Below are 24967 nucleotides of genomic sequence, written 5' to 3' on the forward strand. Positions count from 1 at the left end.
TAAAAAGATAAAAGCCTTGTCTCTGATCTGTACGTTTTCCCTTACTTATATTTAAAAAGTAAAGTGTCTTTTGGTACTAAGAAAAGCCCTATAAAATTATTATTTTTACATGCAAGATACGTCAAGGTTAAGTTAACACACTAAAGTTTTTCAACAGTAAAAGAAAATGGCAGATGTTTGTGTTCCAAAAACCAATCTACCACACTATTTAGTAGAACAAAGTCAGTATGACTCCATACATCACATGCTAAACGCAGTTTGCCAAAAGTACCAGGAAGCCCAACTGACGGCTCACATTCCTCAGCGAGGCGCAGCAGCAGGCTTTTCTGGTTATTCTGTCCCACCTTCCCCAGCGGTTGATATATGAGCACGAGGGTCAAAGATCGAGGTGCAATGTTATGACAAAGCAGCATGTCCTAACTACCGCTTACAACAGTGTGTCTTTTGTACGGGCAGCTGCCCTATAATTGAAGGTAAAAAAGAAAGAAATGTATCCGATTTCATGTAAATATCTCAGTATGTTTTACTCCAGAAGCCATTGAAAGTACAAACTAAATGCTTTATCATTTTCCATTTAACAGTTTTTCTCTGAATACATTTACATTTTCCAAGATGCGTTTTAATCACGTTCATGATCAGTGTTCGTATAAACGTTCAGCTCATAATCTTGCACCTCATATCAAAAAAAGCTGAAGTTCTTTTCCGCAAAGGCTTGCTGCACAGAAAGCTGCGGCCGTCACTGTGTCCTAGTTCCTTGATCCCTTATCTGGGCACCGATAGCACGTACAACTTCATACATTTACATAAATTGACATTTTCCAATGCAGCAGAAAGATAAGTGTTGACACAAGATGTTGAAACCCAATTTTAAGAACTACAAGTGGTATAAAGCTGTTAACATGTAAATAAAATAGAATAATAATTCCACACACAATTATCTGGTATAAACATACATTTCAGTAACACTGAGACATTGTTTTTTTTTTGTTTTGTAAACTAATAACACTTTTCCAAGGCTACAAATTTGTACAATACATTAGGACGGATACGATTGGAGAGACCTTTTCAGTGACGCTACAATGACAAAGCAAAAGCATAAAAAACAGTGGTTGCATGGATTCACTGACAGACGAGACAAAACTGGACTCTTGTTTCACACACGTCTCTGTTTAGGAGGAACCAGCCGCTGCGCTCAATGTCTACACGCCAGTCTCCTTCCTCTTTAGTGAGCCTTGTAACTTCTGGTCCAATCTGGTTTTGGACAGCGTCTGAGGCCTGAGTTTGGGGCCAGCGACAGGCGGGCAGTTCTCATCAGGCTCCTCGTCATAGATGGTGACTGAGATGGTGGAGGAGCGACGCTTGGCTCTTCTGGCTCCTTCCTGCTGAGCGCTGGGTGGAGCTTCCTGGTGTAGCGCCATTGCACTGCGCAGACAGTTGAGCCACTGCTGCTTGTGGTAGACATCGTTGACATGCAGGGTGTGGGACTGGCCATGGGAGGGATCCAGAGAGCTCACGCGAAAAACGTTCTTGGCTAGAGGGACAGAAAGAAAAGAGATACAGTCCGCTGAACAACAAGCAGCAAAGTGATGGATGCAAAGATCTAGTGCAATGGTGAGTCACTCCAACAACAGTATTACAAACTCTGATCATGCAGCTGGATGTATTCTTCTTTCCCCACAAAAAAAGCACTGAGACTCAAAGTTTTTGACACAGACACTGTCTTGTGATGCTTGGCATACAAGGATGTAAATGTGACCATTCAAAAGGGCGTGATTAAATGAGTACAAAGATGAACATCAAGTCATACACAAGAAAGGGTGAGAAGCAGTATTGAAGTTACATTCAAAATGGGCAAAAAATGCTTTGTGACTGTGAATGACATAATTATAACATTTTTGAGGCTCATGATGAGCAAGCAAACGTCGACTGTGTTTTCTGATGTGATTTGAGATGTTGTTGAGAATAGAAGAAAATTAGAACATTGCAAACAGGTTAATTATGTGACGGCTATTTTGCCTGCGTTTATATGGTGCTTATGGAACACAGCGAAGACACCTGTTGCCAATTTTCCCTTCCGGAGGCCGTATTGGTCGTTCAAATACAAGAGAACAGAAGGGTTTTGAGGGTATAAAGTTACTTGTGGATTGCTTATTTGTAACCCTACTTTAGCATTACGGCAGCAACAAATAATTGTTTGTAATTAGATGAATGTGAATGATATGTCTATTAATTTGTGTCAATAAAATGTAAGCAAAATCTCAGAGCCCAAGTCTCCGATTGGCTTTGACTGACCAACACTCGAAAATGTATAAATAAAACATTCAATAACTTAATAAACGGGTGACGCAACATGCCTCGGCCGCACTCTGCCAGCAGGTGGAGCTCAACTCAAATCGACCCAACCCACCTTTCTCGCCATTGGTGAAAGCCCCTCTGAAGGAGCCCCCCATCCGGATCTCTCCATCCTGCAGGTCCTCCAGAGATAAATCCCGAATAGGGATGGGTTGTCGATAAACCTGGAAGCAGCTCCGGTCATTCCGGGTCACCGGCCGGGTCAGAACCAACAGCTCGGAGAAGAGGAACACATGGAGCCTCTGTGAAGAAACCCAATAATATAAAACGATGCAAAACAGACACAATGTATCGAGGATTTAATAATATATAGTGAGAGGAATCCTAATTCTCACCGAGCCACTTTTGTTCCGCAGCTCGCCGTGACAAAGGAGAATCTTACAGTTATCAATGAGAGGATCCCGCTGCTTGTCATCCAGATACTCCAGTTTGTCTATGTAATACTGACACTCAGACTCCCCTTTTCTCACATTAATATCAGACAGAATCTCCTGGATTATGGTGATCTGGATAATTAAAGAAAGAATGATCAGGTGATAATTTCTCACACACAAGACTACATAAATTGTGAGATGATCGCAGCTTAATATAAGTCTGTGACTGCAAATACATGTCATTTGGATAACATACAGCTCTCTCCAGACTGGGGATGTCTGGGTGTTCAGGAGGAGTGTGTTTGAGGATCTCTCGCAGCAGCAGTGGGTATTTCACTAGGCGTGATCGTGGGATGTCGAGGAAGCTACAGAGATCCAGCTTCCTACTGAATGGAGACTCCAGGCACCGCTGCAGGAAGTCCTGGACTCGCTTGTCCTGCTTTTTCTGGTCCAGCAGGGCTTTGGCCGCGAGCTGGTTGCTACAATAGCCTTTGTAAGCGTTCAGACCAGGCAGCTGAAAACATATGATAAAAGTTACATGTCGTTGCTTTACTGAAATTGGTCATATCTGACGCTGATGCGTGTTAAGTCATCATCATCAACACCCACCCAATCAATAACTATCTGTCCAATCTGCGCTACAGTTCCATCGGGGCCAGTTCCCTCCGTCAGTTTCATCAGTAAATCTGCAGAGGATTTGAAAAGCAAATACATCAGAAACACTTTACTTTTATATAGTAAGCCTGAATAATACGGTGCTAGTGTTCTTTGCCAACTTGCAGGCCTGTAAAGCCCTTTGAAATGACCTCCTGTGATCTGAGGTTCTAGCTAGTTATAATAAAAGAGATGCCAACTTTAAAGTTTAAGAATGTTTGGTGGTAAATTACCCTCGTGCAAGGGGATGTATGCATACAGGTCCCCGAATATGTGAGCCAATTCTTCCTCGGTCATGTAGGAGAGCTTTAACATGGGATCGTGGTATGCCTGATTTGGAGAAAAAAGCAGCATTGTGAGCGCAAAAGACGGTTCATAAAATGGGAGAATAAATGATTTTATTTACATGAATAATATTAAATGAGGCATTTCTGACCTTTCGTGCAAGTTGGAGATCCTCTATGAGATCTTGCTCTCCCCGGTAAAGCTCATAAATGGCCTGAAAAAGAAACCGCAGCAGGATGAGTTAGTTTTTTCTGTGCTCTATACTTGTAAGATGGCTGTGCTGTAATGTATTTAACGGATTACAGAACCTCTTGTCTTTTGATTTCCTTGGTAGAGAAGGTGCTCTTCTGATGGACGTCCAGTGTCTCTGACCACAACGTGCTGTTTCTGCGTTTAGTGGGAGTGGGACCCGCTGTCTTGCTGCTAGCTTTGAGGGACGTCGCTGGTGACTTGCTGTCACCACGTGACGACATTGACTTTAGAGAAGAAAAATATGATGTGACAGTGAAACAGAGGTTTGTCACATTTACATTTGTACAATGCAAGGTGTAGAGGGAGTGCCACAAGAAGGGCGGGTTTACCTGGATGGTCTGACCAAAGCGCCGCACTGCTCCATTCTTTGAAGGAGATATCAAGTTGACGAGCGATGAAACTTTAGCGAGGGGTCGCACACGCTTGGTACTGGGTTCCTGGGAATCAAGGAAATAAATAGTCTTCAGCTTAATGCGACTGTTTCGATATGTAGATCCTAGTATTGAATACTAAGGCATTGTTTAAATCCAGGCTGTAATGCCGTTGTGTAGTAGCAAAATGTAGATGACAGATCTACCTATTCTCTTCATTACTGACTGAATATTTGATGTATTACTAGGCACAGCTTTTATTAGCTTTATTAGGGATGATCCCGAGCTCACAACACACAAGCGCACTCACGGCTGCCCGCTTGAGCACCCGAGTCATGCAGAGGGATTAAATGTGTGTCGTGAGAACGCGTTAAAGGGTGCCAACATTACACGTGCGCAAAGCAGACAGTCGGAAAGCTGCCCTAACTCTCACCTTGAGGTCGAAGCTGGACAGACTGACTGTGTCATCCTCCTTCTCTTTGCGCTTTCTCTTCTGTAGAAACATAAGAGTACAAAGTAGAAAATATTTCCAATGTGTCCTTTCCGTGGATGCGAACACAATGGTGTTTTCAACATTAACTCACCAGGCTGAAGTCCCACGGAGTCCCCGGAGTGAGAAAGGTGAAGGAGCTGCCTCTCTGCAGAGGAGGTCTGAGGGAAATGCAACAAGTAAGAGTTGATCAGGCACAACAACAACAACTTTTTATCGACTTCATCAGAGAGACGGTTTCTTCGTCTTCTACTGATAAAAAGAAGGAAAGGATCTAATCATGCGTGCAGACTGAAATACACCACTGACAGCAAATCAAGGCAAACAAACACAACTGAGGAGCATTTCAGCTTTTGGTAACATGATGAATGTCTTTTCATTTTGTCTGCCATTTTGGCTTTAGTCACTGTCGTGTTTCGAGTCATGTCAACGCTGTTGATGATGACGGAGGGCGGTTAATAATCACCATATATGGACCGGGCCGCTCTCCCTTGCAGCAGAATAAAAGTCAGTTATGGACAAATCAATACAGCTGCAGAGAGTTACAATGTCTTCTTCTTAGTGAATGACCCCCTAAGGTTGTTTTCAAGGCCGGAGTCAGAAGGACACACTGTTATAAAACCTGCTGCTTACACTTTGCCTTCCAGTCACGTTGAAAATAACAGAATTATGAGGGGGTAGTGAAAGATCAGAGGAAAGGAATTAAATGTATTGGTGGTTGCATTTATCTTCAAGCCAGGTCATTACGTTTTTAGTAATCAGAAATTAGTTCATTGCTTTCTTTTTTCACATCATTGTAAATGGAATAGCATTAGGTGTTTAGAGTTTTATAGTAGGTATTATGAAGACAATTTATCGGGGACTTTTAGAAGTTGAAGATGGGCATGATTTTGACATTTCAGAAAGTAGACAATAACTCAAAACCTATATTATAATCCACAGATGAACAAAAATTACAAATGTTAACTTGTAATTAGCATGTAACTAGTTGCAGCCATAATTGTTCATCTGTCCATTCGTATTTATAGTTAAACAAATGTATTCATAAGTCAACGTTAACCAGCAGATTGAGTAAAAAGGAAATGTGAGAGCGAAAATCAGCCATTCATTGTCTTATAACTTACAGTTTATCGCCACCACGCGCAATCTAACAAATAGCAAATAGTGGCGAAAACACCCGAGTAACGCTTTACGAGTTCCGAGGTGGCCCTGAAGGCATCATGTGCCAGTTACAATAACAGCCCTGCCCGTCACAGCATGCTAACCAACGTTAGCTCGCGATGTGCTGAAAGCGTTTAATCCAAGTTAATAACCAGAGCTTCCCCATAAATACGGAAATAATTAAATAAAACATTATCACATTTATTTCACATGATCTAACGTTACTTACTTCTTGGGTTTGTTTCTCCGGTGTGGCTGCGGAGAAGTCTCCGCGGCGCTAATGACACTGGTGGTGGACGTCCTCGATGACATCCTGCGAAGGAGAGGCTTCTTCTTTCCCACCGTCCACCCGCGAACTTCTTCATTTTCTTCCATTTAGCAGGAGCCCTCGTTTCGAGATCAGTTTTTACTGAGATAAATGTATGGCTAAGCGAACAAAGGACAGCGCAGACGGATGAACACCGTCCCGATGTGTACAAAGAAAGCAGAAGATCGGTGACAACAGAGCACACACCACGGCGGAAGTTTGAATATGGCGGATTTTTGGAAATGGACCAATCAGCAGAGGGCTCAGAGTTCCGTTGCTGCGATACCACGAGGTGGGAGTGGCCAGTGTGACTAAAAGGATCTTGAATGTATTATGCATACATCGTGTTTGTTACCGGCGAGAATAATGGCATAATATATCATAACTTAAATATATATATATAATAATGATAAAGTGATAATAGTAACCGACAGCGATTTGCATAAAAACTACACATTTAATTCAGTGCGTAGACTTGGTAGAACATATAAAGCGGTCCCACCTTAAATTAAAACAGATTTTCTCTTGTGCATAAGACTGATACTAATTAATAAAAATGTACATTTTCCTGACCCCAATACTTTAAATAATACCTACGAAAATGGATGATATATTTGCAGTTTAACAGGGTTTTTATAATGTAGTATTAATGTATTTGGCTGCTGTTTTTTTGTTATTAATGCATACATCTTTCCTCATACTTGCCTAAATAGCAGCTCTAAATACCCTCAAAATATCTCCAACTCAAAACTCAAAACGGGATTATCTTTTTTCATGTCTCCACATCGTTCTTCAGTGTTATATATTTTTTATTTCTATGTTATCTTACTGTTATTTACATTTTATGATCAGTTATGCACTCACATAAATGTGGCCATACATTCCACTTTAATACCTGTCACATTAAATACAGGACTTAATAAAACTGCTATGGTGTCAGGGTGGCATTTTGAAACAGTACATGTAGACTAAGGCGGTTGCATAGAAATAGATGAATGCTTATATTCTGATGTATTGTACAGAAACCATGCAGTTTTATAGTTGCCTGGACAATCAATCCAACAAACACATGAATATATAAAACAATATCACCACAAAGTCAATTTAGCTTTTATGAAGTCAAATCCACTTTCAACCCGGAGAGAGGAATCCGAAAATCCGAAACCAGGGATTGAAATGGGAAAATGTTCAGTAACAGCAAAGTGTTTGTTTCGGTCCTTAATAATTCTGTCACAAATTAAATAGGCAACTTTATTTCTTCATTAGCACTCAGAGTTTTCTGTATTCAAGTGAAAGTCTGGATTTAAGAGTTAAGACATTTTTAAAAACCTTATTAAGACTCAAATGGATGTAACGGAGAAAATAAATACAGTGAGAAAAGAATTCTAGGTAGGATCGACCTTGATCAACTGACTTCAAAAACCTAAACCTCCTACCGGTCCCGACTGGGCTGGCAGGAGCTTCTCCTTTAATTTGCTCGTTCTGTATGCATCACGGAATATTTCCTAAAAATAATTTTTTTCCCCAGTATTTTATAAATGTAAAAATGAACAACAGTTTGCCTCAAAAAGTAGCCATCACTTTGATCAAATCTAAATAGCACATTTCCTAATAATTGGGAGAAATAAAAGATTATTGTATGGAAAGCATGGAGGAGAAGACCATTTTTGAGAATATTTATTCGTCTGCATTCATTTACGTGGCGTGGAGGAGTCACCGCACTTTGCCCTCTTTCAGCAATGAAGAGCTTATCTTCAGTTGTTCATATGTAAACACTCCATCTGGTGGAAGGTACGAGGTGTGCTGGCACCTGCAACAAAGAAAAAGAAAAAGAAAAGGCCGCACAGGCAGAGGAAGAGGCCTTGTCAGGCTATAAATTGTTTATTTCATTTCGTCTTTAAACAAAGATAATGGTTCCAGAACTGACCAATGCAATTGTATTCATGATAAAAGTGTGTTTGAGTCCAACACAGAGGGAGAAAAAAAAGTTTTCACAGGAAGCAGGAAAGCAGCTGTGGAATGGACTTCTCTCCGTACTTTGTGGCATTATGAAAACTTCCTCATGCTTCGGTTTATGCCCCAGTGTCCAGCGTCTGTGCGTCTGTGCGTGCTGATGATCTACTTCCAGGAACACTGATTTCACATGGTGCTAGAGACTGGGTACAAACATCTACGTCACCCAATGAAATCAGTTTCCGAGTGCAGTCCTTTGGTTTGTGTAGACAGTGCGTTGTGCTTGAGGCATGCAACGCAAGACATGTTGGACACAGGGAAGATATCTTTGATATTGCGACAGATGAACTGACAAGCTTCCTGCTGCAAATTGGATGCAGGTGTAGTTTCAGTGTGTTGTTTTGGGATGGAGGCGGAACATTGAAAGCCATATAAGCAAACCAGTGGCCCAGTGGAGGAAAAGCATCATCAAGTTCAGAGGGAAACCCCTCGTGTCTCCTGGTATTGCACCTAAAGAGGCAGAACTCATCATATTGAAAACAATCATATAAAGTTTCTATTGTACATCAGGATACTTCTGGAGAAGACAATTCAATTTCAATTATGATGACATTTTAGCATTGGTAAGCATTGATAAATTAAAGCAAACACCTGCATGAGGAAGACGAAGAAGACACAAATGCATGATGGTTTGAGCAGTGGAAATGAAATGTGCTACATAAAGGTAGCGGGTCTATCGGGTCTAATAATAATGCTCTGACTCATGATTGTTTCCAGATGGCTTCATCTGAAGGAGCAGAAGAGGGTGAAGGTTTATCTTATGACACACTGTTCATCACACCTCCTCTTCCCCTTCCTTCCCACCACGTCCATGGACCGAATCCCATCCTCAAGAGGCGCCCAAAGAAACTCTCGTTGAATCCTCTTGCTTTTCCCAGAGTTCAAGGCGAGCAGAGCAATTATGTTGAAAGGCCAAAACAATAACCCCATGAAGGCGTCCAGTCGTGTGCTTGTGGGGCAGCAAGACAACGAAGGGAAGAGCTGGAAAGGTCTCCCATCGTCACGGCAGAAACGCGGAGGCTTTGTCGACTCAAGCGAAGAAGAATTGACATTAAGGTTCCTGAAGTATTTATTGAAAGATTTTAGCAGGTGATTGGAACGCGAGTCCGCCGCACCTTTGGGAGAAGACTCATTCGAAGCATTTAGTCTCCGAGGCAGCACTTAATGATCTGCAATCAAGAAGAAAGATTACTGCATGACCATGCTGAGATCATTTACTTTCATAGAAAAGTATTCTATTTACACGCGACGTGCAGACACGTATCAACATTATCATAGAAGTCCTGTTCAAAGGAGCAGATCAACATTTTAGGAAACATAATATAACTCAAGTTAAACTAACGTTATTTTGGACAGAGCAGCTAATATTTCTATATTTAAGAGGAGTGACGCCAGTACCCTTCAGAACCCCAAACTGTCTTTCAAATACAGGACACTAAACTGAGTCAACTGCCACCTTTTCCACAAAGTCAGCTAAGTCCCTGATGTCAACACTCAAACTGTGACATTGGCGCCATGTGACTGCACAAGTTTACTCAAAGCAATCCTGCTGGTGACGGCTGAGTCATAAAAAAAATGTCTCTATTTCTTTTTGAAGAGGCAGCCGCAAACAGATCACACACACCCGTCTCTGCACAAGCGCATTAGAGAGGCAGAAACTGAACGGAGGTCAATAAACGTCCTGTAGTTGGACCATGAGTAACATGGGGGGTTTTTCGGGGACCTGCCGGTCTTCCTTTGACTCCGAGCTCGGTTGAGATCAGTGACTGCGTAGACAAAGACTTCTTCACACGCAGCAATTCAATTTTAAAAATATACCCAAGATGGTTTCTTCTAAAGGAGGGATGTTGAGACCTGAAACATCCATCTCACAGACTCTTCACATTTGAGCAGTGATTCTCTGAGACGAGACGAGACCAGGACAACATCTGAGACTCTGTGCCACTGCATTCAAGACCACGAGATAGTAACTCTACAAGTACCAAACCTTCTTCTTCTGAGTGCTGGACCTTCTCCTGAAAAGATTCCAGACGAATTCCCCCCCAAATCCAAACAAAGGTGGACATCTTCAACATGGAAGACTTTTCCCTGAAAATACTCAACACAGAAATACATTTGAAGCCCTACAAGGTTTCCGAGACACGGCAACACCGACCGTGGCTCCAAAGTAGACAGAAAGTGAAACTGCCTTTCACTTTCTGTCTACTTTGGAGCCACGGTCGGTGTTGCCGGTAACGCCCCATAAAACCGTAAGTTGTGAAGTGGCGTAGCAGGAAGAGATTGTAAGTAACATAAGCATGTTTGTCTTGATATGAAAACTAGCCTGTTGCAAATCATCCGTCACCTACCGCACAAGCCCTTCATTTCCTCCCTGGACACATCTTCTAAGCTCGACTGCTCCGACTGAAGAGTATCATACTGAAGATGTCCGTGTGTGTGTGTGTGTGTGTGTGTGTGTGTGTCAGTGTGTGAACACACCGCGCAGCAGAGGAGTTATGAGATGGAGACGCCAGAGAGAGCCAACCTCTCTCTCTCTCTCTCTCTCTCTCTTTCTCTTCCTTACAGTCATCGTGAGCTGTTCATCCAACTGTTGTGCCAGAGTAATTATTGTAATTGTGAGTCACACACACACACACACACACACACACGCAAAAAAATTACACATGGAGGAAGTCAGACTTGTATTAATATCCAAAAGCATGTATATATTTAGGATTATTAAAGTCTCTCTCTCCCAAACGCAGATGCAAACATTACCCAGCATGACAAAGCAACGCCAACGCCAGCAAGCCATTTACTCCATTTAAACACCTCACACCCACATATTCCTCCTGATTTATTTCCTCAATGCTAGTAGGCAACCAGCTATAAATTGCCATGCAAATCCCCAAATGTGTCCCCAGACTGGATTAAACTGTCCTTTAAACAAGAAAACATTCTCTCGTTGAGCCAATTATTGCCAGAGCAAACAATCTCTGTAACTTCCTTGATGAATGAACAGGGAAACTCCCCCCGGCTGAAGTGGAGACGGGAAAAAACGAAATTGTATCCGCGATGGAAGGTGAGAGGGCGCGACTCACTTAGCCGGAATGTCGCCCTGCATTCCTGTGACGGGAAATGGAATAATTGGGCCTCTGTCAAACACCGAAAGCCTGACGCACTCATACACATGCGTACATAAGCCCCCCCCCCACATCCCAATTACCCACCATCCAGCACGTGCTTCCTTTCCCGGTTTTCCTTCCTATACGGTGAGTCAGCTGACCACACGATGAGTCGCTCCTTTCATCTGAAGATCCAAAAGCACTGTGAGTGCTGAGTCACATAACCCCCCCTCATCATCACTATAAAACGACAACATCTACCCTTTCATCCCGCTGTTAGTCATGCAGCGGTGTGGCTGTGGAGGTCCACAGTCCCCCATCCGGCTTGCATCCAGTATTCCAACATCCTGACCTTCCTCATAAGTCCTCCGAACCAGAGGGAAGCTCAGATACTGAAGATAGCTCTTTTCTGTCATATTTCATTGTTAGCGGCGGGTTAGCTTAGCTTACCCCGTCTCTTTTGAAAGGTAACAATACTCACCTATCCGCTCCCATAAAGCTCACTGATTAACCGGTTGTGTCTTGTCATAAAGTACCTGAATGTACCCTGTGACGTGTCTAGAGGTTGCCAGGCAACCTGCGGAGACGTCAGGAAGTCACTGCAACCTTCCTACAAAACAACTCTGCTGCACAAAGCCCTCGCTGACACACCGCGTGGTTGTTTTTACACTTTTCACATGTGTTTTTTTGCATTGCTAAGACAATATAAGTAAGGGCTCTATAGTTCGCTATTCAGGGAGTTTTTTACTCTTGTGTGTGTGTGAAAATGACTGATAGGGTGAGTGAATGCTAAAGGGTGTCACAGGAGTGATATGCAGAGAGGGGTGTGAGAAGAATGTTTGAAATATATGTACACAAAATACACAATACACATTGCAAGTTGCAAAGAAGTCAGTGGAGCATTGCTACTGTGCGTCTTTGCTGCACACACTGTGCACAGGATCTACTTTGCTATTTTCTTAGGAGGGGTCATTCTCTCTCCCTCAGGTTCAACAGGCAACAAAGCGACAAGAGAAATCCACACAAAAAAACGGCATTACGTAACAAGCCTACGCGAGTAGTCGGCAGTCTCCAGACGCGTCCTTGGTAACTGTCACCATAGCACCACCACCGAAAGGACAGGGTTGCATAAACCCTTCAAATATCAGCTAAATGCAGCCAGTGACACACACTATGTGTGAGGAGCTTGGATCTTCATGTTTCATTAAAGTCATGATTCACAAGATTTGCATGCAGCCCTGCAGCATCATTGCATTGTTTTATTTTTTTTCTTCAGCAAAGGCACATGCAAACCTCCAAAAACCAGCAGCATAAGAGACCAATAGCTTCCACACAAAGGAGCAATGTGCCCTTCGTGTTCTTTCATTCTGATGATAAGCTGTGATGTGATGCTGTTCAATATTTAACATTCTTCCCGACATTGTATTCTGAGTTATTTTGTGATTCTTTCTCAACAAGGTTCTGAGTCTGACCACCCACACAGTTTATTGTTTTTATGTTACTTTGTTAGACGGCGAACATCTCAAACAGTAACGTTTATTGTTGGAAGATACAAGATGTGTCAAAAAGATATGGTATAGGTTACACAACTGTTCCTCCAGTCACAGCGCACTGCGTGTATTTGCACAGCTACACAAACCCAGCAGGGAAACCAGGCTTAGTTCAACGTTGAGCTTGTATTGTTTCAAAAAACAGATCGAAAAAAATATATAAAGTAACATTAGGCCAACGTATTTTCTTTGTTAGGTTACCTTCTATGGCGAAGTGTCTGACCCGTGGATAGATGGAAGCTCGGCTGCTTACCTCCGCTGCAGTGTGGGCCCACAACAGGATGATGAGCGGTTTGACCAAATGTGGTGCAGGGTTCGGGTTGAAGCCAGTCGGGCTCGCGTTCCCAACTGGACACCACCCACCTCTCAGCACCGACAGCTGAAGCAGATAGGAGGAGGCAGACGAGGACACACAGGCCCTGGCAAACACCCAGAGTCACTCTAACAACACGGGGGTTTGTGAGAGTCACTTCCTCCGTTCACTCACCTGACGGACGATAGAGTTTGAGAACAGGGGAGAGGGTCTGATTTTAATCTGGAGAGTGGGGGTGATCTTGTCTGGGATCTGCACCATGAACGTGGACGTGGGAGCAGGAAGGGAGCGGCACCACCGCCTGAGCAAAGGTTATTATTAAATCGGCATTAAGGAGGGATTTGTGGCCACTTGAGGGAAGCAGAAACAAGCATAACATTGACATGAAAATTAAAGGGTAAACACGTTAGCGGTAACACAACCGGTGAAGCGTTTTGTTGGAACGTTTTATCCAATATGTGATGAATGATAAATGTCATGATAAATGTCATTTCATCAGCCTTTACCAATCGCAACAAACGGGTCTGTTTCTTTAGCAGCTGAATACTTGTTAACTTTGTAGTTTGGGAGTGAACAAGTGTATACTATGTGTTGGTCACAACTCTTGAGAGTAACTTCCTCTTGCGGACCACTAATATCTGACAATGCAATAAAATATTAATACATATGTGGTTACGAAAATTGCAGCTCTAAGTTAATTTGCATGAATTTACAATTCATCTAGTTAGTGATCAATCCATGAATACAGGAAAACAAAAACCATTAGAGAGTTCTTTAATCGAGCATAATTAACAAATACAGTTTCCTCGGAAGGTGGGGAATACGTATCTGAAAATGTCATGGGAAAAAACGCCATAAGATATGTCAAAATATATATTTTTAAAAAGTCAAAATATTGAAGGTTGAAAAATGTTTTTTAAAAACAGTCAAAAAAACGTCCGTGCTTGTGCACCGGAACCTAATTATAAGTTATTTCATTATTTCTGCCCAGTGTAGTGTATATTTAGCCTACTTAAGTCTTTCTTGTACGAGTTGCTTTAGATTTGGTCTTTCTTATTCTCGCCACACCTGTAGCTGCTTCATACCTGTCGAAGCTGTGCTGTTTGAGTCCCTCAAGCATTGCCGACTTGTGAGAAAAGATAATGAGATGTGTCTTTGTCTCCACCTGGTGGACCGATTGCGATACTGCACTCATTCATACTTTAGCTATTTGCTTTCAAAACAGGAAAGCGGTGCCCCCACAGAGCAACAGGTTATGGTGCATGAACGGGAACATGTCTTCGGATTTGTTCAGAGCAAAGTAAAAAAAACTCACTCACTAATAAGTTCTTTATTATGATATCAAAATACAAAAACTGCATGTCCAAGCATGTCCTATACATGCTTTGCTTAAGGGTACTTGAGCAAAGCCTGTGTAGGACGTCTAGCATTCCAGAAACTTTAAAAAGTTGTTAGTTTGCAAATGACACAAGAGTGTGACCACAATTAGCTAGACAACATCAGCCATTATGGGATTCTACAACAAAGTTTATTTAGATTTAGATTTTTTCTTTAGCATGCACCAGAAAAAAAGACAACCTGAAAATCCTTATTTACAGAACCAATAACCTCATGCAGGTGTTTGTCACTTCACATTCTGCTCTTTAAAAAGTTCTTTAATGCATCAGATTATTAGCTTTTAGAACTTCAAGGCACACAAACATATTGATTTCATTCAGTTTATGTATGAATGTACTGTATATTTTGTATATATAGATATATTTCTTTTTTCTGGCATAATTGGTTCTTAAGATGAATCCCGAGACCAAAAGTGATTGAAAATATAACATTACCGCGACCAGAACCGCTCACTATGGTGTAGGGATGTGCCACTTTTCCCCAGGAAAAGCCGGATCTACTTGTTGAATTCTGTCGGTCCACCTTTGGTCGCTGCAGCAGTGAAGCTTCCGTCCTCACCAAGTGGTCCACGTTATTAACCTCCGGGGCTCAACTTATTCTGTGCACAGAGGGGAGAAACGAGTTCAAGCGACGGACCACGAATCCACGTCACAAGCAGCGAAGTGCGTGTGCGGCGCTGCACCTTCTTGGCGTTGTCCACGCACTGCATGTAGGCCGAGGCGATGCGCGAGCACGTCAGAGTCTTCCCCGCGTTGTCCTTGTAGCATTTCAAAATCTGACTCTGCAGGTCACCGCACACCGGCCGCACGTCAAAGCGCCTGGGAGAGACACGCGGACATATTTCTCTCGCCAATCCATGGCCCTGCTCAACACCCACTGTGCCCATTCTTATAGTCAGTCATATTTCTACATCTTAAGCATAAGTAGTGGTTATGTTAATATCATTTGACTCGTCATCCTTTCATGTTCACAGATAATATAATTGTTACAAGCTATTTTATTATTATTTTCTCAATTGGCAGAGCTGTTGTAGTATTACACAGCCTGGCACTATATGAGAAAGTGGCACGAAACAACTAAACATTTTGCACATTGATATAGAAAAGACACATTTACGTATCATCTTTGCATTTATGCAAACAGCGACTCCAAACGTACGCAAAGCGGTTGTGGGTCTCCTCTTTGCCCTTTTTGAAGCTCTCAGCGGTCACTTTGTAAAACTCGGTGCACTGTAAAAAAAAAAAAAGAAAACACACAAGTAAGCATCACGGTAAAATATGCAGGAACATTTCCTCTGACATCGGTTTTTCTGCCGCGGCTGAAAACGAAGCACCGATTCCGAATCAATGAAATAAAACAGGATGCAAACCAGTTGTTGGGGGCTTGAATGTAACTTCCACCTGTGATGTGATGCGGCGACGAGGAACAGATCGACGCGTTTCTCACCTTTGCCTCGAGTTTAGCGATGTGATCCTTGTAGAGAGCGTCTCGTTTCTTTAACTCCTCCTCCTTCCGCTCCAGCTGATGAGCCTGCGTGAGTTTAAAGGGTTTGACTGACATCAGCATTACAGCATTATAACATTCATTTTAATAGGCCGTAATATTCCCCCCCCCCCCCCCCCCACCCCCCCCCTGCAGAGTCGGCATCGAAAGCAGAATGAAAAGTGAAAAAGTGAGTCATGCACGTATAAAGACTCGTCCCGTCTTACCTTCAGCTCCATCCGCTGAAACGACACGCGAGGGTCAAGAAAGAATATATAAAAAAAAAAAAAAAAAAAAAAGAGGCACGATGAGAGGAAAGACTTCCACATTTACGAGAGCGATCCCGACACATGAAGCGCGCTCACGTAAAGCTGCACCATCAGCCGCTCGTCTTCGGTCCTCGCGCGCTCCTCCGCGATGGCGTCCTTCAGGCTCTCGGCGTACGCCGCCTTCTCCGCCCCCAGCGTCTTCCTCACCTGCTCCTCCACCTGAGCCTGAGCGGCTGCCCGGGCCTCCGCCCGCGCCCGAGTCCTCGTCTCCTCCAGCCTTCGCACAGAGCACGCATCTGAACTTGGTTTTTTTTTTGTTATGTTCTTTCTCTACTTTAGGTAAAAGAAATTAAAGAATTCCCCAATTTACCTTTTCCCCCCCCACACACATAAAATGAGACAAAAAAAAAAAACGCAGACAGGTATTTGCCCTTACTGTCGCTGCAGCTCCTGCCTCCTCTGGTGGATCTCCTCCTCCAGGCTCATCCGCATCTCCTCCGTGATCTTCCGCCTCAGCTCTTCCTCCGCCACGTCAGGTGGGGGAACGCGAGCGGCTGCGTGCGAGCGCGGGACATTTGTGAGACGACAAGAACGTAAGGAGTCATCTCAAACGGTCGCGTCACTCAGCTCACCTGCTGCAGGTGGCGCTCCGGAGGCAGAAGCTTCATCTTCAACAACGGGGGGGAAGGGCGGGGTCACGGGGGGCTCCACGGCAGGAGTAGCCGGAGAGGGTGGAGGCGGTGCCGGAGACTCGACGAGGCGTTCACTTACAGGTGCATCCGTGGATATGATGGCCAGCTCCACACAGTGACAGGGGGGTGGGGGCTCTTCAAAAATGAGCTCTGGAGGAGGAGAAGGTGCTGCCACCTGCTCAGGAGGAGGAGAAGAACAAGTTGCTGCCACCGGCTCAAGAGGAGGAGAAGAAGGTGCTGCCACCGGCGCAGGAAGAGGAAGAGAAGAGGGTGGTGCCACCGGCTCAGGAGGAGGAGGAGAGGCTGCTGCCACCGGCTCAGGAGAAGGAGGAGAGGGTGCTGCCACCGGCTCAGGAGGAGGAGGAGAGGCTGCTGCCACCGGCTCAGGAGAAGGAGGAGAGGGTGCTGCCACCGGCTCAGGAGGAGGAGGAGAGGCTGCTGCCACCGGCTCAGGAGAAGGAGGAGAGGGTGCTGCCACCGGCTCAGGAGGAGGAGGAGAGGCTGCTGCCACCGGCTCAGGAGAAGGAGGAGAGGGTGCTGCCACCGGCTCAGGAGGAGGAGGAGAGGCTGCTGCCACCGGCTCAGGAGGAGGAGGAGCAACCCTTTCACATGGAAGCGTTGGATCTACAACTAAAACCAGGAGGGAAGGCACTTCTCCTTCAACTGCAGCAGGTCGGACTGAAGGTTCAACACGAGTCGTCTCTGGCGGCGGTAAAACTAGAGCTGAATCGACGAGACCGGGTGGTGCTGTCGGTTCAACGGGTGTAAATAGAACGCAGGGTGGAGGTTGAACTGTTTCAACAGAGGGAGTTACAGCAGCGGGTTCAATAGTAGTTGGAAATGTTTCAGAGGGCAGCAGTGGAGTTAAAGGCTCAGGTGGAGCCACAGGTGGAGCTACAGACGATTCCACGGGTGGAGGTACAAGAACAGGTTCGAAGACGTGTTCTCTTATCGCCGAAGGAGACTGGAGCTGTGGCTCTACATGATGTGGGGTGAAGGAGTCAGCAGGACGCAGGACTACTGGCTCCTGTGCTGCTGCTGCTGGTGGAGGAGGAGGAGGCAATTCAAGCTCCACAGGTGCTTCTACTTGCGGAGAAGGTGCAGATGAGGGTGGAGGAGGGGCAGCTACAACGGGGATGGTGAGAGATGCAGTTTTTGGCGGGTCGTCAGGCTCCCCCACAGGAGGGAGGGAGTGAACCTTTGCAGGAGGAGGAGGTTCCACTGATGGGAGTGTGGGCGGGGCTTCTTGTGGAGGAGGAGGAGGAGGAGAGACAACGGGCTCAATTAGAGGGGGAGTTTTTGGCTCAACAGGTGGAGGCTCCACAGAAGTTGGGGGTAGAGAGTGAAACTTTACAGGGGGAGGAGGGAAAAGTTTCACAGGAGGAGGAGGTTCCGCTGACGGAGGTGGAGGCGCCAGGCGAGGTATCAGGTGATCAGCAGAGGGGGGAGGCGCAGGCGTTTGGGTTTCAGGTGAACGTCTCTTCTGTGAGACGCTTGAAGACTCCTTCATCCGGTGGATCACTTTATCCGACAGCTTTAAAAGAAAGAAGAAAAACTATTATTGCTATGGATTTATTGAGAGTCTATTCTATTAAACCAATAACATATTATCTGGTTCTATTTGTGTGTTTTAAAGTTCGGAGGAGGAGCTACACAACAGCCACCTGGAGGAATAATAATACAATAATGAAGATGGTATATTATAGTTTTTTTGTCACAATCCCATAATGGAACTTTATGAACTACCTCATGTTAATGTTATTCATAAGAAAAGCAGTTGGGTAAAGGACAACCCATGTTTTGGCTACTGCGTATTTTGTTTGTTGGTTACAATGTCAAATCAATTATATTTGCATTCATATTCATTCATTCATATTCATGATGCAATTCATCATTCGAGCAGATGTTGGATTTAATGTGTCGTGTCCTCCATGTGCATGTCCATGACTATGTGCTTCCCATATTTACCACCCAACATCAGAACAATCCGTGTCGTAATCAGAGACCCTGACTTTGTGTTGTCACAACACACACGAGGGCGAGATCAGTACATATCGATTAATAAATATCGCAGAACACTTTTTTTTTTTTTTCAAACAGCCACAATTGCAGATGAAAACAAACAAACAGCCGCGTGCTGTGCAGCGACCGCGCCTCTGTTTTTAATGACAGTCTGCACGAGTCAATCACTTTCTGCCACTTCGTGCACGCACTCACCCGAATGCCCTTCACAAACGTCACTCCCCCGCCGTCCCCGTCCTCGCGGGGCAGGTGACTCGAGCTGTTTGCCCCCATGCACGCGCTCTGAGGAACCGCGTGTTTACTGGAAATGTTTAATACCCAACGCGTCCCTGCTGTCAGGGAATTAAAAATATGTGAGCTGCTGCTGCTGCTGCTGCAACGACGGGCCCCGCCCACCGATGAGTGTCACCAACAGCCGCTGCCATTGGCCGCAGCTGAACAAGGCCTCTCCCGATTGGTCGAATCCTTTTAAAGTCAATGAAACGTGATGGAACATTGTGTACCGACGTTCAGTGTTTATAAAACTCTTTTAACAGCGGCGGGACGACAACTGTGAAGTAAAAGTAACACAACCGCGTGGAAATACACTCACCGGCCACTTTATTAGGTACCCCATGCTAGTAACGGGTTGGACCCCCTTTTGCCTTCAGAACTGCCTCAATTCTTCGTGGCATAGATTCAACAAGGTGCTGGAAGCATTCCTCAGGGAGTTTGGTCCATATTGACATGATGGCATCACCCAGTTGCCGCAGATTTGTCGGCTGCACATCCATGATGCGAATCTCCCGTTCCACCACATCCCAAAGATGCTCTATTGGATTGAGATCTGGTGATTGTGGAGGCCATTTGAGTACAGTGAACTCATTGTCATGTTCAAGAAACCAGTCTGAGATGATTCCAGCTTTATGACATGGCGCATTATCCTGCTGAAAGTAGCCTTCAGAAGTTGGGTACATTGTGGTCATAAAGGGATGGACATGGTCAGCAACAATACTCAGGTAGGCTGTGGCGTTGCAACGATGCTCAATTGGTACCAAGGGGCCCAAAGAGTGCCAAGAAAATATTCCCCACACCATGACACCACCACCACCAGCCTGAACCGTTGATACAAGGCAGGATGGATCCATGCTTTCATGTTGTAGACGCCAAATTCTGACCCTACCATCCGAATGTCGCAGCAGAAATCGAGACTCATCAGACCAGGCAACGTTTTTCCAATCTTCTATTGTCCAATTTCGATGAGCTTGTGCAAATTGTAGCCTCAGTTTCCTGTTCTTAGCTGAAAGGAGTGGCACCCGGTGTGGTCTTCTGCTGCTGTAGCCCATCTGCCTCAAAGTTGGACGTACTGTGCGTTCAGAGATGCTCTTATGCCCACCTTGGTTGTAACGGGTGGTTATTTGAGTCACTGTTGCCCTTCTATCAGCTCGAACCAGTCTGGCCATTCTCCTCTGACCTCTGGCATCAACAAGGCATTTCCGCCCACAGAACTGCCGCTCACTGGATGTTTTTTCTTTTTCGGACCATTCTCTGTAAACCCTAGAGATGGTTGTGCGTGAAAATCCCAGTAGATTAGCAGTTTCTGAAATACTCAGACCAGCCCTTCTGGCACCAACAATCATGCCACGTTCAAAGTCACTCAAATCACCTTTCTTCCCCATACTGATGCTCGGTTTGAACTGCAGGAGATTGTCTTGACAATGTCTACATGCCTAAATGCACTGAGTTGCCGCCATGTGATTGGCTGCTTAGAAATTAAGTGTTAACGAGCAGTTGGACAGGTGTACCTAATAAAGTGGCCGGTGAGTGTATATGTCAATATTAAATATTGAAGTTGATAAAAATGCAGCAATTTTTGTTTATTTTATTTAATCTATGAAGATACATCATTTATGTGAATAAAGTGGAGTATACGTAAAATATTTCCATGTAGTAAAGTAGAAGAATAAAGGAGCTAAAAATACAAATGCTATGCACAGTACTTGAGCAGCACTTTTTGTATGCTTAAGTTATTGGACTGCACAATCTATATTTGTAGTGAAGTTGTCATTTTAATTTCAACGGGCAGGGAGTGTAGAGAAGTACGGGCCTGTACAATGTGAGGTTTTCATTGCTTAAATGATGCCCTGATACATCTGAGTCAGTTTGACACGAGGAAAAAGAAATACAGCAATGACATCTCCATATATTAACCCCTCAGTGTATTCATTCTTTAAATGATCCTGACTCCGTAGACATTCATGGCATAAGAAGATATCACTTTGTGTATTGAGCTTGCACCATTACTTTGCATTTGTAAATGCTAATGAAGTACTGTACGAATTTAAAGAATAGTGATGGTGATATTCTAACTCATTACTTTCAGTAATTTAACTTAAAAGGTGAAACTAATATATACTCATTACACTTTAAGTTGAATTACTGAAAGTAATAAGCTTTTGCACAATATTCTAATTTATCGAGTTTCACCTGTATATTCACTCCATTAACATTTTTTTTTGTGTTTTGTGTTTTATAAAGGAGCCAACACCTGATATAAGTTGTTTCTCTGTAGAGCTCCATTCTTTCTGAAAACAAATTGATAAACCACAAGCACTGCTGTATATTTTTCAGTCCTTTCCTCTTCTTTCCGCTTTAATCCGCCTTCTTCTCCTCGACGTCGGGTCCACGGAGAGCCGCCCGCACGCTGGTCCACACCTCCGTGTACAGCAGCGTGCCCAAGAACACCACCCCCGTGCCCACCCAGTGCCACCCGGTGAACGGGTTCTGGAAGTACATGATGGAGATGATGAGGCTGAGGAACTTTCTCAGCGTCACCACCAGAGTGACGGTCAACGAGGCGCACTCGGTGGTCAGGATGAAAACCCCGCGAATGCACACATATCTGAAAAGGAATGGTTAAAGTCTGTAACGAGAGTGTGACTAAATGCAATTTAAATAATGCAATACTTCCTGTGACCCAGCAAACGGTTGCAGTCAAGGTGCCAACAGAAGATTTTTAAAAAATCGATGCTCCAACAAATACAAAAGAAAGTATTGAGCGTGAACTTTTTGACTTGAGACTGTAAACGGTCGCATGGGGCTTTCTTGTGACCCTTCATTATATGTCGCATGTGGCTACTTGCCAACTGCTACGGAAGACACAATTATACATATATATACTTTTACAGGATACTGTGTGATGACGTTGATCAGCAGGTAGAGCCACATTATCGGCACAGTGAGTCCGACCACAGGAACAACTGTAGGAGCTGAGAGAGAAGGTTTATATACGTCTGTGAGTCAAGAACAAAACATCAGCTCTCCTCAAGGATCCAACGGCACTCACTGCTCTGACTGAAGTGCAGACAGTGGCTGTAGATGTCGGTGGAGAGAAGCAGGAAGCCCGGCAGAGGCAGGCAGTGCTACAAAAGAGACGGGACAAAGGTCAAAAGCTGGAATTTCTCCCGAAAGGCGTTTGAATCTCGCACGCGGCGCGCGAAACGCTCACATTATAGAAGAGTGCTTCCTTGGAGTGTTTTCCGTATTGCTTGTACAACGTCTCCTGGAAGATGCCCATCCTCGCAGACATCAGCAGCGCAAAGGTCAGCATGCAGATACCTGAAGGGACGGAAATCAACAACAACCAAAAACAAATAAATATCTTGTGATCATTTTGCTGGTTGGTGGGAATTCAGCAAGCAAAAGAAATATTCTCTTTAGCGTAGCCACTTTTCTCTCATTTATGAGCTAGTTGTTGGAGAGAAGAAAAAAAAGAACAAGCACTTTACAAGACAGCACTCCAGATAGTGGAAAATTACAATCAAAGGTTTTGGATAATTTGGGACAATTTGTAGAATAAATGCTTCGCAAATTTGACTAACTGCAGCCCGACATGTCAAAGTGTTCGGCACTTGAAAACTCACCTATAAGCCAGCGCACAAAGGCATAAAAGCTCTCCTCTTCTGATCCCTCATTGGCCACATTCTGCCGGGAAGAAAAATACTAAATTATTTTTTTTTAAATGCAGGCCAACACGGCTTGAATTGAAATGACTGCGTAAAAAGCAGACCCTGAACATCAGCAAATGAAGACAAGCATTGTAATTATGTGCATTGTAATGCAACTCTGTAGAGGACTCACCACTTGTTTGGCAGACATGATGGTGCAGATGAAGATACCAGCTGAAACTAAAGCTATCGACAGATATTTACTTGCTGAATACCTGCAGGCGAAGAAGAAAGCGAGACAGAATCAACCTCAATGCCGTTAACCTGCAGGCTCGACCTCCTCGCTGAGGTAGCGCTGTTGTCGGAGGAAGGAGGCGTACCTTTTCTTCAGGATGATTATTCCCAGAACCATGTTTGCGATGAGCGATCCCTGCATTGAAAAAAAAAGAGGCAGCGATCGGACAGAGGTGATGGGTGGAGGTGACGGGAAAACCCTAAACTGAAGGTGAAAACAGTTCTTACCGATCTGAAGATCATGTGTAACGGCATGGCGATGTTGAAGTTCAGAGCGTAGTTGTTGATCACACTGACTGTGAAGAACATGGTCACCATGATCACATAGTTTCTGGGGGGGAAGGAACATAAAAGTTTGTTTCAGCATTTATTCAACATGTGTTTCTGCTGCATGAAGTTCAAACCCCATCAACAGGTTTTTTTTTACCTGATAGGGATCGCTGGTTTCTTCCTCCCGAAGTTTGTTTCAAAGACGAAACCTTCTAACGCGATGAATAAAAACTGAGCGAAGGTGACTATGTTGCCACATCCTGGAAACTGTCTGAAGGACAAAACAAAAGAGTTAACAGACTCAATAGATTTAAAGAATTTTAAAAAGTTGCAAAACGCAGACTACTTCACAACACTAGTTATTTGTACAATTACATTTGATAATTGGAAGCGCATAGCATGAATCGTGGATTTGTTTTATGGCCCTCACCTTGGTGTATATTTTAGATCAAAGCTACATTATATACATAAGATTGTATATGCATACAAATATTTTCAATATAGATAAATAATCTTGACCAAAAAGTTACACAAGTTCGAACCCATCAACAATAAAAAAAGCTGACTTGACTAATGGCAGCTACACGAGTACCCACTCAATTAAATCCCTAATAATAACTTGTATTAATGGGTTAAAGGGCAGTCAGTTTGTCACTGACCTTACAAGCAGCTCCAGAGACACAACATTGCTACAGCATCCGACAAAAACCAGAGCAACAGCTGCCCCAGGGCCCATGATGGTTCACCGGGGGAAGGAAGTCACTTGATGAAGCAGACTGCTAATCGGTGCATAGTTGCGAACACGCCGCGTCTTTTGTGTTGGAGCAGATCTTCTGCCTCGACACAAAAACCTATTTCAGTTGAAAACGTCCGAAGCCGAGGGAAACGCTTCCTCATCGCGGGGGCTGTTGGGAGTTGTAGTTCTTTTCGGACGTCGGGGGCGAGGTGATTGGTACGCAGTGTTCTTAATGTTGTCAGTATCTAATGCAACATTACAAGATAAATACAAGTATTGTTTGGGCGACATTTCAAGCTGCAAAATATGTGTAAAGTGACGGAAAGGAAGCGTATATAACGTATTAATGGCGCAATGGCCGCGCAGTCGTGACGCACAGGAACGTTCGAACGTGCTTGCGCAGACAAGCACTTCCTTATAAATCATGAAGAGCTCTCACTCTGCTTGATTCTCTGGCTACCAGATACCGACTGACCAACACGTCACTCTGCACTGCTTGCCATTGGCTAGATCTCTCGTACCACACTGATAAATGACTTTGCTAAAAAAAAATACTCCATTATTTTATAGGTTAAATAAATAATATAAACTAAAATCTGACGTGGACATGATCACCAGAAGTTTGTTTTAACCAACAGTTTGAGTTTTTTTT

The 24967-nt window shown here is 44.1% G+C and overlaps 3 protein-coding genes across 6 annotated transcripts; all 3 read right to left on the reverse strand.

The window, feature by feature from the left end:
* Positions 1-116: 116 nt before the first annotated feature.
* On the reverse strand, positions 117-13377 carry LOC119196439 (neuroepithelial cell-transforming gene 1 protein-like). 3 transcript variants are annotated; one of them, XM_037452133.2, is made up of 13 exons: positions 13167-13377; positions 6169-8056; positions 4873-4939; positions 4722-4781; positions 4247-4354; positions 3974-4141; positions 3817-3879; positions 3614-3710; positions 3336-3412; positions 2983-3240; positions 2688-2858; positions 2408-2594; positions 117-1531 (listed from the first exon to the last, which is right to left on the reverse strand). In XM_037452133.2, the coding sequence occupies exons 2-13, from the start codon at positions 6312-6314 to the stop codon at positions 1200-1202; spliced, it is 1734 nt and encodes a 577-aa protein (XP_037308030.2). In that variant the 5' UTR covers positions 6315-8056; positions 13167-13377; the 3' UTR covers positions 117-1199. The 3 variants fall into 3 exon arrangements, with proteins under 3 accessions (XP_037308030.2, XP_037308029.2, XP_037308031.2); XM_037452132.2 differs by having other exon boundaries at positions 13115-13377; XM_037452134.2 differs by lacking the exon at positions 13167-13377 and adding an exon at positions 10608-10711.
* A 1163-nt stretch (positions 13378-14540) lies between these two features.
* LOC119195987 (uncharacterized) lies at positions 14541-19494 on the reverse strand. Of its 2 annotated transcripts, XM_037451344.2 has the most exons (9): positions 19285-19494; positions 17008-18601; positions 16812-16929; positions 16472-16652; positions 16334-16348; positions 16071-16154; positions 15783-15853; positions 15307-15442; positions 14541-15222 (listed from the first exon to the last, which is right to left on the reverse strand). In XM_037451344.2, exons 1-9 carry the CDS (start codon positions 19360-19362, stop codon positions 15199-15201), a joined length of 2301 nt encoding a protein of 766 aa, XP_037307241.2. In that variant the 5' UTR covers positions 19363-19494; the 3' UTR covers positions 14541-15198. The 2 variants fall into 2 exon arrangements, with proteins under 2 accessions (XP_037307241.2, XP_062419066.1); XM_062563082.1 differs by lacking the exon at positions 16334-16348.
* Positions 19495-20930: 1436 nt separating this feature from the next.
* Positions 20931-24824, reverse strand: slc35b4 (solute carrier family 35 member B4). The gene is made up of 10 exons (XM_037452237.2): positions 24239-24824; positions 23737-23850; positions 23538-23640; positions 23396-23445; positions 23209-23290; positions 22992-23052; positions 22577-22686; positions 22415-22490; positions 22262-22337; positions 20931-21970 (listed from the first exon to the last, which is right to left on the reverse strand). The coding sequence occupies exons 1-10, from the start codon at positions 24313-24315 to the stop codon at positions 21721-21723; spliced, it is 999 nt and encodes a 332-aa protein (XP_037308134.1). The 5' UTR covers positions 24316-24824; the 3' UTR covers positions 20931-21720.
* Positions 24825-24967: the final 143 nt, after the last annotated feature.

The sequence above is a fragment of the Pungitius pungitius genome, chromosome 6, assembly GCF_949316345.1.
Source record: "Pungitius pungitius chromosome 6, fPunPun2.1, whole genome shotgun sequence".
Lineage (NCBI taxonomy): Eukaryota > Metazoa > Chordata > Actinopteri > Perciformes > Gasterosteidae > Pungitius > Pungitius pungitius.